General features: G+C 50.6%; 1 protein-coding gene across 1 annotated transcript in view; it reads left to right on the forward strand.

Annotated features, from left to right (window-relative positions):
* Positions 1-47: 47 nt before the first annotated feature.
* VIPR2 (vasoactive intestinal peptide receptor 2) overlaps positions 48-12,854 on the forward strand; it is a 66,870-nt gene continuing 54,063 nt past the window's right edge. Inside the window, exons 1-2 of the mRNA XM_040643739.1 lie at positions 48-161; positions 2,221-2,320. Coding sequence (XP_040499673.1) covers positions 99-161; positions 2,221-2,320 — 163 coding nt within the window. The 5' untranslated portion in view covers positions 48-98. The remainder of the gene's footprint in view (positions 162-2,220; positions 2,321-12,854) is intronic.

A 12,854-nucleotide genomic window follows, 5' to 3' on the forward strand; every position in this document is an offset into this window, starting at 1 on the left:
GGGCGCACGGCGCTGCGACCGCCGGAGCTGGGGGCGCGGGGCCGGAGTCGGGGGTGCGCGCCCGCGGCTCGGCCCATGTTGGCATCGGCGGAGCCGGGATGAGGGCGCCCGCGCTGCTGCCGCCCACGCTGCTGACCTGCTGCGGCTGGCTGCTCGCCCCCGTGAGTGCGTCCTGCGACCCCTGCTCTGCCTGCGCCTCGGCACGCGTCCTCCCTCCGGGGAGAGGAGCGCGGCTCGCGCCGGCTGCGCGTCCCTCCCGCGTGCAGGCGCGGGGCACGGGGCGGGCCCGGGGACCCTCGCCGGCCGGGGTCCGGTCCGGGGTCGGGAACGGGGTCGGGGACGAGGTCGTCTGGGGAGCTCCGGGACCCTTCCCCGCGGGTCAGAGCTAGGACTCGGGCAGGGAGGCGCATGTGTCGGTCCCGTCCGCCGCCCGGGATTTGCTAGAAGCAGGATTCCGTTTCCTCCAAGACGCTGGTCAGAGAGGAGCTGGTCTCGGCCGCTTCTTCCAGGCGGGACAGGGCTGCGGCCACCTGCGCGGGCTTCAGGTGCCCGCGGGAGTCCGGAGTTGGCCGTGTCACTGAGTACCCCTGCCGCCGCTTCCTGGTGCTCGTGCCCGGTCTGCGTGCGCTCCGGGGAGACTCCGGTTCTGTGGGCACCGGAGCAAATGACACCGGGGCCGTGGTTTGTCGGGGGCCGCACGGCTGCGTTCTCTAAGAGTTCTGCCGTGTATTCGAAGGGAATCGTCAACCCGGTTTCTTGCTTCCCTCCCCCAGCGAAGCCGGGCTTGCTCGTTTGTACGGATTGCGGCCGAGGTCGTGAAGCCGCGGGCAGGGCTGTGTGGGGAGGTTGTCTCCGTATCTAGGGGCTGAGAACCTACAAAGCTCCCTTGTCTGGTATGAAGGTTACCAGGTCTGTCCTCCCTCAGAGGAAGGGGGGTTTAAGAAGACCCTTGTTAGTAGTTTTAATGCTTTGAAAGAGCTAGTTTCTTAGAAGGACCAGGAATTATTCTAGCGAATACAGCTCTGATTTCTAGATGTCCCAAAGTCAGCCATTGCTCTGCATGCTACAAGAATGTCAGGAACCATAGTGTCTTTTTATACCTTGACGAACATTTTTTAAGTCAACATAATTTTCCTAATTCTGAAATTTGAAGGCCATTGACAAGCGCGTTCTGTTTGAAACCAGGAGTTTCTACAGTTGGTGGTTGGCTAGTAATGAGCTGAGGGGGAGGAACTTTGTGTCTTTTTAAAAATGAAGGTAAATGTGGCAAAAGTACCAGCCTTTACTTCTTTTAATTCTGTTTAGAAACTTTATTTCTGGTGAGAGCCCTAATTGAACATTTTGATAATATACCCAGAGTATGATTGTCTTACAGTAAAAGTAAAATTTTGTTCAGACACGGGAGGGGGTGTGCAGCTCCAGCCTGCAGTACGAGTACTTGGGGTGGGGAGAAATAAAAAAAGAGAACGTTGGATTTTCATAAAAACAGAGATCAGAGACTTTTTCTTCTAAGACTGAAAGGTGCAGTTCTGTCTTTTGCACACATAATAGGCAATATTAATCACTGTCTGTGGGGCAGCTTTAGTTCCTAGGACAGATCCCCCACCTCTAGCTTAGTGGCGGCCATAGTGATAATACCCCTCCCTCTCCTCCTTTCCCAACTTACCCCTCTAATCTTTGTAAAATCTTCTTCGTACCAAATTCTAAAGTTTCAGATGTGACCTGCAGGCTCTACAAATAAAGTTATCCTATTAGAGCTCTGTTCAGTGAGTGCAGAGGCTGTCCTTAGATGAGGCGTGCTGGCGTCTGGGAATAGCATGTGGTCATTAATAGTCTTATGAGTGGACATGTATGTACTTTAATTAAATCAAGGGCTATGAAATGGAAGAGTCAAATATTGAAAGATCATTGGATTAAAAAACTCGATTGCTGCCAAATTAGTACTAACAACATACAATGTATTATGTTAGTAAGTTGTTTTCCTGCTCAAAAAAAAATATTCTATTAGGTTTATATTTGTGTTGAAGGTCCTTTACAAAGTAATTTTTTTAAATAACCATGCTAAAAATATGAATGTGATTGCTTTTAAGTGAGTGTTATTTGGGAAGCAGTTTAGAGCCATGAGCTGTTTTGTTTTGTTTTGTTTTGTAAAAGTGTTGTTTGACTTTCCTCTTACGGTGAAATTTTTAGTTACTTCTGTTTTTTTTAAACCTTGACCAGGTGAACGGTGTTCACCCAGAATGTCGCTTTCATCTGGAAATACAGGAGGAAGAGACAAAATGTGCAGAGCTTTTAAGGACTCAAACAGAAAAATACAAAGGTAAGGTAGCAGCTTGGTGAGTACAACGGTCTCAGCTGGATACGCTGGCAGGCAAATAGTCCATGCTTCACTCTAAAAATTGATGTTTTAACGTCACCTGCATCTTCAAAAAAAAAAAAAAAAGTCTGTTTCCATTGTTTTTTAATGAACTGCTGGTAAAACTCATATGAATATTGGGGGCCGGGGAATCCTTCCCATAATAACCCTTTTAAAAGAAATCCTTAATCCTTAACAGTAACAGTATTCACGGTTCGACATAATAGCAACAGTTACTAAAATGATTTCATGGGCATTCTTATGCTTTGCAAAAGCAACTCTGTTATCATGGAATGAGTGCTTATCTGATTTCTTGTATTTAAAAATTTTAGTCACATCACAGATGCTTTTAGTCCAGTTAAGAATGGTGGAAATGGTGACACCCGGGTGGCTCAGTCAGTTACGCATCTGAGACCTTCGGCTCAGGTCATGATCTCAGGGTCCTGGGATCGAGTTCCGCGTCGGGCTCCTTGCTCAGCGGGAGCGTGCTTCTCCCTCTGCCTGCTGCTCCCCTGCTTGTGCTCTCTCTCTCTCTCTCTCCCCCTTTCTCTGATAAATACATACATACATACATACATAAATCTTTTAAAAAAAGAATGGTAGAAACATCAGAAATCAAACAGGGAAATGAGACATTTGTTTTTCCTGAAGACAGACCTATTGTGAATACAGTGAATTTGCTCATTTTATTTTCTCCAGTTCAAAGAGCACATGCTGGGACCAATCACTCCAGCTACGCACATTCACAAGTCTATAAATTCAGAAGGCTCTATGATAACACCCAAATTATAACAGTAGCAAAAACCTTTTGTCTTTTATCTCCACTCATTTTCAAGACAAAAGTTAAAATCAAAGTAAGACTACGTGTTAAAACAGTTCAGTGTCCTGCAGAGGGCCTTGAGACCAGAAGTTACCCACATAGCCTTTTTTCTAGACCAGCGCTGCCCAGAAGAAATAGTATGTGAACCACATAGATAATTTTTAATATTCTAGTTGCCCCATTAAAAAAGTGAAAAAAAAGTGAGATTAATTTTAATATACTTTATCCAAAAATATCCAAATCATTATCATTTCAACTTGTAATCAATATAAAATATTGATTAGAAATTTTGAATTTTTTTATACTAAGTCTTAGAAACCCAGCGTTTGATTTGCCCTTCCAGTGGACCCACCACGTTTCAGGTTCTCACAGCAGCCGGTGGCTCCCACGCTAGACAGGCCAGCTTCAGACCGCTACCAAAATAGGCATTCTGTGCCCTTTCCAGTCCCCTGTGGAGCCTCCACTTCCTCAGCTGAAAATGAGGTCTCTGACTCCAGGATTCCTCCAGCCTTAAAGATCTGTGATTTTTGTAATGCATACACTGTCCCGAGCCGCCTCTTCCCAACGGTCTGATAGAGCTCTGACCAGAGAAAGGCCAGTGAAGAAGCTCGGCTCCACAGCTAAGGTGGACCGAGCGTCGCTCCTGTGCGAAGCCACGTGCTGACCATTAATAAGCCGGGTGTGAGGGAAGACGGGACGCAGGCTGCCAGCCAGGGCCTCAAGACAAAACAACCGTCATGGCCACCAAGGTCTGTTCTCTTCAGTGAAAATGAAGAGATTTAGGAAAAATAAATGCAGAGAGGAGCCAGACTTCAGAATCAGCTGGTGAGTGGCCAGTGAACCCAGGTCCCAGCAGCACCGTCCACGAGACCTCCTGCACGGAGACGGGTGGGCCAGCATGCTGTCTGCTACATCCTCAGTAGGTGACCCTTGGCCACCTGAAGACTCCTGGGGATTGGGAATTGTACCCCTCATGCCATTACTGCGTGGTCAAGTCATTGACGTGTTCTGAGGCTGCCCACAAATGGCCTTCACTCACTGGCATTAATTGTTCTCCTGGAGCAGCAGTGAGCAGAGCCACTTCTTTATACGGGTTCACCTTGCAGTGTTCACGGGGCATTCGGGGGCTCCGTGGGGCCTAACACTTCCAAGTCCTGCTGCCTTCTTCAAGACCTACTTCCCAGGCCCTCTGCCGCAAGCCGTGGACACACACAGACACTCCCAAATTGGAGGGAGGAAGATTGCCGTTGACATTGCGGGCACGTGGTCATAATGAAACAGCAGACCAAGCTGTACTCAGTTTTATGACTGTTGGATTCCTCACGAACGGCGCACCTGTCCCTAGCCTGCGCCTGGACGACTGCTCCCCTTCCCCTTGCCCCTCTCACAACGGATGTTTTAAGGAAAAGTTCCTGGGATACTTAGTGCTTCCTTCTTGTCGCTCTTTATTCCTATGTCCATTAAGAACACGTTGTTAACAGATAGAACACTGGCACTATTTCAGTGGCAGCCGGGCACACTTAACAGTGAAAAAATAGCATGTGGCTCATGACTTGCCCTCAGAGGAAACCCCTCACAGTTGGCCTGGGGTTGGCTGGATAGTGGACAGAGCAGGGTGGAGGCGCATCTGTAAGCTAGTGCCTGTGACTCACCTGACAGGTGCTGTGTGATGAGAAATGGGACTAGTTCAGGGAAGTTAAGTTTTCTGCCATTATGAGATGGGATGTTATGATCACCACAATCAGGGGCTTTTATACATATACCTAAAAGATTCTTTATTACTGGTTATCTCACATAGATGGAGTGTGGCATTAGTTCATTCAAAACAATGTCCCTTTAGTTTTACTCTGTTCCAAAGGCACAGGTCTCACCCCTAGTCCCTGGCCAACCCCTCATGAGGATAAGGTGTTGGCCTGAGGGAGAGCTGATGGCCTTGTGGCTGGGCAGGGGCGACACACAGGGCAGTGGGGGTGCTGGGGACTGTGAGTGCCAGCTGCTACCTACAACCCTTGGTTGTTACTGTGCGGAAATGCACGTGCCAAATTGCCCAGCTTCCTATTTTCAGAGAATATCAGAAATGCAAACTTTACCTAAAATATTCCAATTTCTTAAAAGTTTACACCTAGTTCTTTTAAAAAAAAGTTTTGTGGGAGACAGGCAGACCTCCCGCGGGACAGGCAGACATTGCCTGTGAGCTGCCGGATTGTTCTCTCCGTGATGGCTGCACCGCTCAGGCCTGTCCCCATCATCGGACTGCACCTCATAGTACAAGGATGGGTCAGGACATCTTGAATATTCAGTAGGGTCTCCTTCACAGGTACCTCCTGCCTCAGTTCAGCGTTTCTCAGGGGTGATCTGTACAAGACCCACATCAGACGGCTGGATGGCAGTATCTAAGAGCAGAGTCTGAAAATCACTGGTTCCCCTTGACGTCAGCTTGAGCGGAAAGAACATGGTAGTTTTGGATGAAGGGTGTAAAAGATCTTCCTTTTTTTGGAGTGGTAGATAAAGATGTCACTTGGTTTTCCTGCAATGACAAGTATCAGTCCTGGACATTTTCTTATATTGAAGGCTCTTTGTATTAACATTAGCTCGATAGCAAAAATATCTGCATGTGACTCATTTCACCTTTGACTTTGCAGGAGGAGCTGCTGACAGGCCAGCTGCCCTTCAGAAGGAACGTGGCCATGTGACTGTCTTAGCCTGGCCACCCATCAGCTTTCTGTAACGAGGGACAACTTGTGTTCTAAATTCCCTTTTTTTTTCTTTTTACTCTTTGAAATATGCATGGTTCAAATGCCAGAGATATAAATAGTAGTAAGTTAGCAGAATAAAGATACTGCAGATGAGGAAAACCAGAAGCAGAAGTGAAGGCACTCTGACCGGATGAGAGGAGAGTGCACATTTGCTTCATGCAATTAAGTGAGAGGGTCTGTGGTGTCTACTTTTAAATTCTGTAGGATTAAGAAGTTGGGGTGAAAACAGAAACAAGGAAAAACTAGTTTTCAATTTAGTGAGGTAATGCATGTAAACCTGATGAGGAGTTCTTTTTATTATGTGCTGAATCTAGAACAAATGCCAATGCATATATCCAGACAAAAGACAATTTCAATTCTAAACCCTTTTAAAGAATTCACTGTGTAAGAAAGAAAAGCTTAGGAGGTATTTATAGCTTTGTCATTAATATTGATTCATCGATAAGAGTAACTTAATCCTACTAATAGAGGTATGAGGCGCTCTGAGGCCACCGATGCCTAAAAATATAGCTAAAATCCGGCACCGTTCCCTAGTGGTGGCCTGTGCTGACCTGCATGGGGCGGGGGGTGAGTCAGCCACTCAGGCTTTGCCCGGTTTTCCTGCCTGTGCACAGAGTGGAGGGAACTTTTACGTGACTTCGTATTACTTACGCCTAGATCTGGAGGGTCTGTGGCCCGTGGGCAGGGCAGAGGTGGGACCTGTATTTTCTTGATAGCTCCACACTCTGAGCTGTCCCATTAAGGTGCACAGCTGAAGCGGGTACCGTGGCGAGTGTTAGCTTAGGACCAGGGCCATGGGAGGTGCGAGACTGAAAAACTTCCTTTTCTTTGACTTCGATCTGTTGTCAAGAGCTGTGAAGGGTTTGGATTCCCCCCACTTGCAAGCTGACAAGTTAGCTCGCACGGTTTCATAGGTGCCTGCCAAAAACTCGGGACCGTGGGTCAGAGGCAGACTTGATTGCTCCTGGCACACAGACAGCCTGGGGGCCATGTTCACATAGCTCCCTCTTCCCACGTCGCAGGGGAGCCATGCAGAACGGCCACGTGATTCAGTGCCCACGGCAGTCTGTGTGACGGCTGAGGAGCCCCCAGTGTCACAAGGAGGCTGCTGGCACTCCTGCCCAGCCTTTGCTCCAGAGAAAGATGCTATCTCATTTACTCTCAGCCCAGAGGGAAGCACTGTCACTGTCCAACAGCCTCTTCCACAGACGTCCTCAAAGAGTCTGGAGCAAAGCTGTCAGCGCCTCTTCCCAAGACCCGCCCAGGAGAGCTGCCTCCAGCTCCAGGACGGCGGCTTCTCGGTGGGGCTGGATTCCTCCTGATTCTCCACAGCATGACTGTGGTGACCACAGCTCCCTGTCCCGTGTCGTGTTCGTCAGGGGGAGACGGCATTTTGTTCCCATCACAGCCCCGGGTCTTACACAGCACTTGGTATTTAGCAAGATACTGAGTAAGCTTTTGCTGAACGCATTAATGAAAATTTTCACATTAAAGATTAAATGGTACATATGCACACGGGAAAGAGCCGTTCAAACACGTCTCTGATGACGGATACTTCCCCCCGCAGACCTCCAGTCCCCTCCCTGGAGACCGTCTCTCACGTCCCCCCGTTATGCACGCCCAGGGTACACACACACCCTCCTCCCTTCTCTTTCTACAAATGGAAGCTAAGTACCATATGCCCTACGCTCCGGTCTGCACTTTGTCTTCCTTTTTTGTTTTTAACTTCAGCAGTGCATTTGGAGACGATTCTTTATTGGTTTAAATATTCTGTTAAGAGCCGTGTGGTATTCTGCATATTTCCTTAGTCTGCCCCAGGCTCCTGGGCTTTGAGGTAGCCTACAAGCCACGCTCTAGGGACTACATTTGCTCACCAGCATTCGAGGGTGGGCTTCAAGCCACGGATCATGAAGTCATATCACCAAATAGCACCATTTTCACAACTTTCTTATTTCTGTGATGGCTGTGTCACATAAAACAGAAGATTACATCCCATTTTACATCCTTCTCATCACAGAGGGAACTAGATAGTTTCATGAAGGGGTTCCCTCAAGTGGGAAGACGGCTCCTCTTCTGCAAACGCTTCTTGGATGCCCAGCCAGTCGGGGTGGCTGATCCCGCCGCCGCGGCACGTGCAGAGCCCCACGGCCGCACACTCATCCGCTCGGAGACCATCCTTCTCCCTGCAGAGCGTGAGCTCTTGGAGAGCCAGCACTGTGTTGATAGCTTTCTATTCCTGGTCCTCGGCAGACATGCACGTCGAGGCGTAAACAGAGTACCCACCGTCTTCTGCTCACGTGGGTCTGAAGGGAGCCGCTCTGGAAGTCGGCGGCACAGCCAAGGAGTGGGCAGCTCCCTTCTGGCGTCAGGGTGATGCCAGAGGCCTGCTTCTTCCCTTTCACTTTCTTCTGATGTAAGTAGGCCCTTGTTCTAGTCCAAACATCTCCGTGGGCCGATAAGTTGAATAGCTTGATCTGCTTTTTCCCTTAGGACTGGGTCTTTTTTTTTTTTTTAAACTAGATTTCTCCTAATTCTAAACTCCTTAAAATCAGCTAGTAGCCTTGGATATTTAAATAACCAATAATTATTTATCGAGTTTTCTGAAAATAATGACTTAAAATTTACTTTTTACAGAAAATGAATCTACTGAAAATATATTGTACCCTGCATTAAATTTTTGTGTTTAGGTGCCTACCAGGAATCATAAACAAGAAATCCGTTTCTAGCAGATAGGGCAGATCAGATAGGGTTGGTCTTGTTTGGAAGGAGAAAGCTGTAAGCTGACACTCTGTTAAATCACAGGAACTTTGAAGTGGACTCACGTTGCCCTGATTTGGACCAAGTTAGCTTCTCTGTCCTTTCTTCTAAGACCGGCCAGGCCTCTGGTGCCTGTGACCCCAAGACTCAGCTCCGTGGCTGGCTGACCATCTCCACTGCTCCTGCCCCTTTGTTTTGTGTGCTCCCCCTTAGCTCAGATCTCCTCTCCCCCCGGATTCTCACCGCAGTGGGGGCGTGGTCGGTGGGAATCGGGTCTCTTCTCTGGATGAGCCCTGGTGCACAGGTTCTCGTTCCACCCATGTTTTGTGATCTCCTGTGCTGTGTTTGCAGGCCGGAGCTCCTCCAGCCTGCCGTCTCTGGGGCCCCCTCCCCTGGCATGGGAGCGCTCTGTGGAGGCTCCGAGCCCCGCGCCTGTGCTGTGTGCACACCACACGGCAGACACAGCCACGCTCTCTTCCCGGGCTCCCCGGCCAACGTGGGTGTGGGGCTGGTGCTCCCGGGTGGAGGGAGGTACCGCTGCCACGTGACCCCCTCACCTTCCTGCTGGCCTTCGGCCTTGCCTGTTTTCGGTTGCTTGGGCAGGTTGCAGCCCTTCCTGGCAAGGACTTGGAGATATGCGCTGTACCACTGTCTGGAGTTCTCTGGGTCAAGCACCAGTTCCAGGGACTGCCTCGAAATGCTCCGTAGCCAGAGCCTCTGGTTTTGAGTGTTCGCCTGTAGCACAGGGTGAGTGAAATGAGGCTGTGCTGTTGTCATTTGCTGATGCATCAGCTGTTTCTCTCATTAACTTTCGTAGCATGTTTTTGTTAAGTGTATGCCAGGAAGAAAGGCGTGAAGAGAAGTTGGTCGGGGCATGATCAACCCCTGGGAACCCCAAATCACATCCTCAGTGGCAATGCTGTGGGTGAGCAGGGATAACAGGGCTTGGAGTCGAGAGACAGTAGGATTTCTGAGGGGAACCAGGGAATGTGAACATACAACAACATCCGTTTACTTGGAGCCAGAACCAGTGATAGGAAGATGCCTGAGAACTTAGGTTATCTTTCCTCCGAGATAAGGCAGAAACAGGATGGACGGGAAAATGACCAAGAAACATGGGTGCTTTTTGACCGTACGCTGATCGGGGATCAGAACCGTGGTGCTTTACTATAAACTTCTCTGCACAGCCGTTCTGCTCAGTGACCTGGGCTTGGTTTCCTTTTGGCCTCATGTGTCCTGTGCTCAGCCCCGGGATGGATTCACTCCCACCTGGCCAAGCCCTGCGGTCTCCCCTCCAGCTCCTCTCACAATACCTTGGTATTGCTTTTGTCATGACAGAGAGCACAGGCCCTCACACACGTTAGGCGTGGGGTCCCGTCTCGGGTTCCTCAGCTTCTTGGCACACGGGCCTCTGCTGGAGGGACCCTTCCTGACGGGCACAGACGGCACACCCCACACAGCGCCGAGGGCAGAGGGAAGGCACCCAGTGTGTCGTGCCCCTGAACGGTGGTGAGGGTCCTGTCTCAGGACAAGGGAGGGAGATGTGCACACGGCTCTTGTTAGGGGAGCCCGCCGTCTTCATCTGGAAAGTAGTCATCAGCCACCCCGTCAAGACGCATCGAAGTACAGAAATTCGAGAGAGCGTTCCAAGCATCTCATCCCAGTTGGTGGCAGACAGAGCCCAGGTCCCCGGACTTGTACGCAAATACTCTTTGTACGAAGGCGTATTTGGTACCTTAGAGGAGAGACGCTTTAGAAAAGGACTTCCTTCCTCTTTAATGTCTGCTTCAAAGGGAAGGGAAGACCCTTTGACAGTCCACCGTCTCTTAGCTGAGACGGTGCCTAATCTCTCTTGCACGTTCGTTTTTAATTGTCAGCACGCTCAGCCTAAACTACCTCTTTGGGTTAGGGTTTTCATTCGTTTACTGTCCCCTTTGTGAGACCAGCATTTCCTTTCCTCAGGCCTACGGCGACAGTTTTGAAGTGTCAGGACAGGACCGTGACGGGTACTTTGTACTTCTGGCCCCTGGTGGGGTCGAGTCAGTTCTCTGCTTTTCTGTGTGTGAACACGGACCCGTCACAGGCAGCCGTGGTTTATCTGCAGGTGGAGACCACTCAGTCGGGGACGATAAATCGGTGGCCCAGATCATTCTCAGACGTCTGCACCCCCCTGGTGTCAGACTGACTGTGACTGCAGTCAGCAGTGGTCCGGGAGCCCGAGAGCTACTGACAAAGGCACCTTCCTCCCATCCCAGGGCAGTATTAATACAGCTTTTCAAATCTGTGACTTCTTTGCAGCTCTGTCCTTCCTGCAGCAGGACCTATTTGAGAAGGCCTAGAGGCCTATTTGAGAAGACAGCAGGGGTGAGGCCAGGCACTTCCCCCAGCACTTCCACTTGATCCTGCGAGACCCTGGGCTCAGTGCTCCGGGGCACTAGAAGATCCAGACAAGACAGCCTCCTGGCTCCCGAACACACTGCAGGGACACAGAGCCTTAGAGCGGGGAGAGGGGGGGCGGAGGGACTGTTTTTGTCACAAGGCCCTGCAGGCGGGAGGAGGTGAGCCCAAGGGCAGACCTGAAGGAAGAGGAGGGCAGGGAGGGCAGAAGGAGGTTGGAGAGGGCTCTGTGCTTGGGACCCAGGAAGCTGCACTCCTGGGTGGACGGGGGCTGGGGAGGTCACTAGAACCAGGGCCCAGGGCATTGACGGGTGGACCCTCTTGGGGCCCTGGGTGACTGTGCCACCCCCGTCCTCTTGTCCTGCAGACCTTGGTCGCAGCCGTGCCTCCCACCACGCCCAGGAGGGCCTCCCACAGGGGCGGGTCTCAGAGGGAGCCAGAGATGCCCTTGGCCCAGAAGTGCAGGGCCGGGTGTTTCTGCGCTTGGGTGGTTCTCACGCACGGGGTCACACTCTGCAGCGCTTCTGCTGGGCTGTATGACCACGATTTGTCACACTCATCATAACACTGGTAGATCTATGTCCTGGAATGATGCTGGGAAGTCACCCAAGTCCTGATCATAAATCAATGGAAGATTATCCTGGGAAAACATGGCAGGACTCCCTCAGCTTTGAGTCCCAGCACATGAGCCTCTGCCGCTCGGCCCCACCCGGGCATTCACATGGCCCCAAGTTGTCACAGACATTGGGTGGAAGGCTTTTGAAAACTTTGAACATTTAAGGAAACAGGGTTTTTGGGGCGCCTGGATGGCTCGGTCGGTGAAGCGTCCAACTCTTGGTTTTGGCTCAGGTCATGGTCTCAGGGTCGTAAGATCAAGCCCCACGTTGGGCTCTGCACTCAATGGGGAGTCTGCTCAGGATTCTCTCTCTCTCTCTCCCTCTGCCCTCCCCCACCATGTATTCCCCCCTAAAAAAATACGGAAATAAAATCTTTAGAAAAAGAAGAAGAAACAGAGGAGGTCACATGGAAGGTCACAGCAGCAAACATGTCAGTGGGGAAAGGCAGAAGCACGTTGCACACAATTCAGTGCATTCATCAGTTTTCCTAAACGGACACCGTTTTACGGCCTACACAGGCTTCCCAAGGCCGGCCGCGTGCACGGCTGTCTGGGGAGGGGTGTGGATGCCACTCCTGCCTCTGAGGGATTGGCAGTGGACCCTTGGGCAGCAGGGCTGGCCAGGAACCCCACGCTCAGGCATCAGATATGCTCAGGCCCACTTGGAAGATGTTTTGATGTTTGGGATTTATTGGGTTTGACATGTTTTTTTAAATACATAGGTTCAGACTGGATCTCTTTTTTGAGAAGAGATTAATTCTGGATTTTGAGTCTTGGTTTCATGTGAGTTCAGGTCCCAGAATATGACTCTCACCGGTGGAATCCGCCTGTCCTGCCGTCCCAAATGAAACTTTCTTGCTTCCAGATACAAAATTTCAAAGCGATCCATTTTCAAAGTGCCATCCAGGGGCGATGTCCCAGCAAATGGTATTTGCAGACCCTAGTTGTGGCTCACCTCCCGGCTACTGACCGGGGATTACTGCATGCAGCACCCTAATTGGGCAGAATATTGGGGCTCCCTGGCATTGCCTGTAAAGTAGTCCTTGCAGCACCCTAAACATCTCTGGAGTCCCAGGTCCGCTGCGGGACCTGGGTTTCCCGCTGCCCGGGTGTCTCACAGGCGCCCTGAGGAAGCAGCATGGTCCCGGGGCC

This window comes from Ursus maritimus, unplaced genomic scaffold (assembly GCF_017311325.1).
Source record: "Ursus maritimus isolate PB19 unplaced genomic scaffold, ASM1731132v1 scaffold_3, whole genome shotgun sequence".
NCBI lineage: Eukaryota > Metazoa > Chordata > Mammalia > Carnivora > Ursidae > Ursus > Ursus maritimus.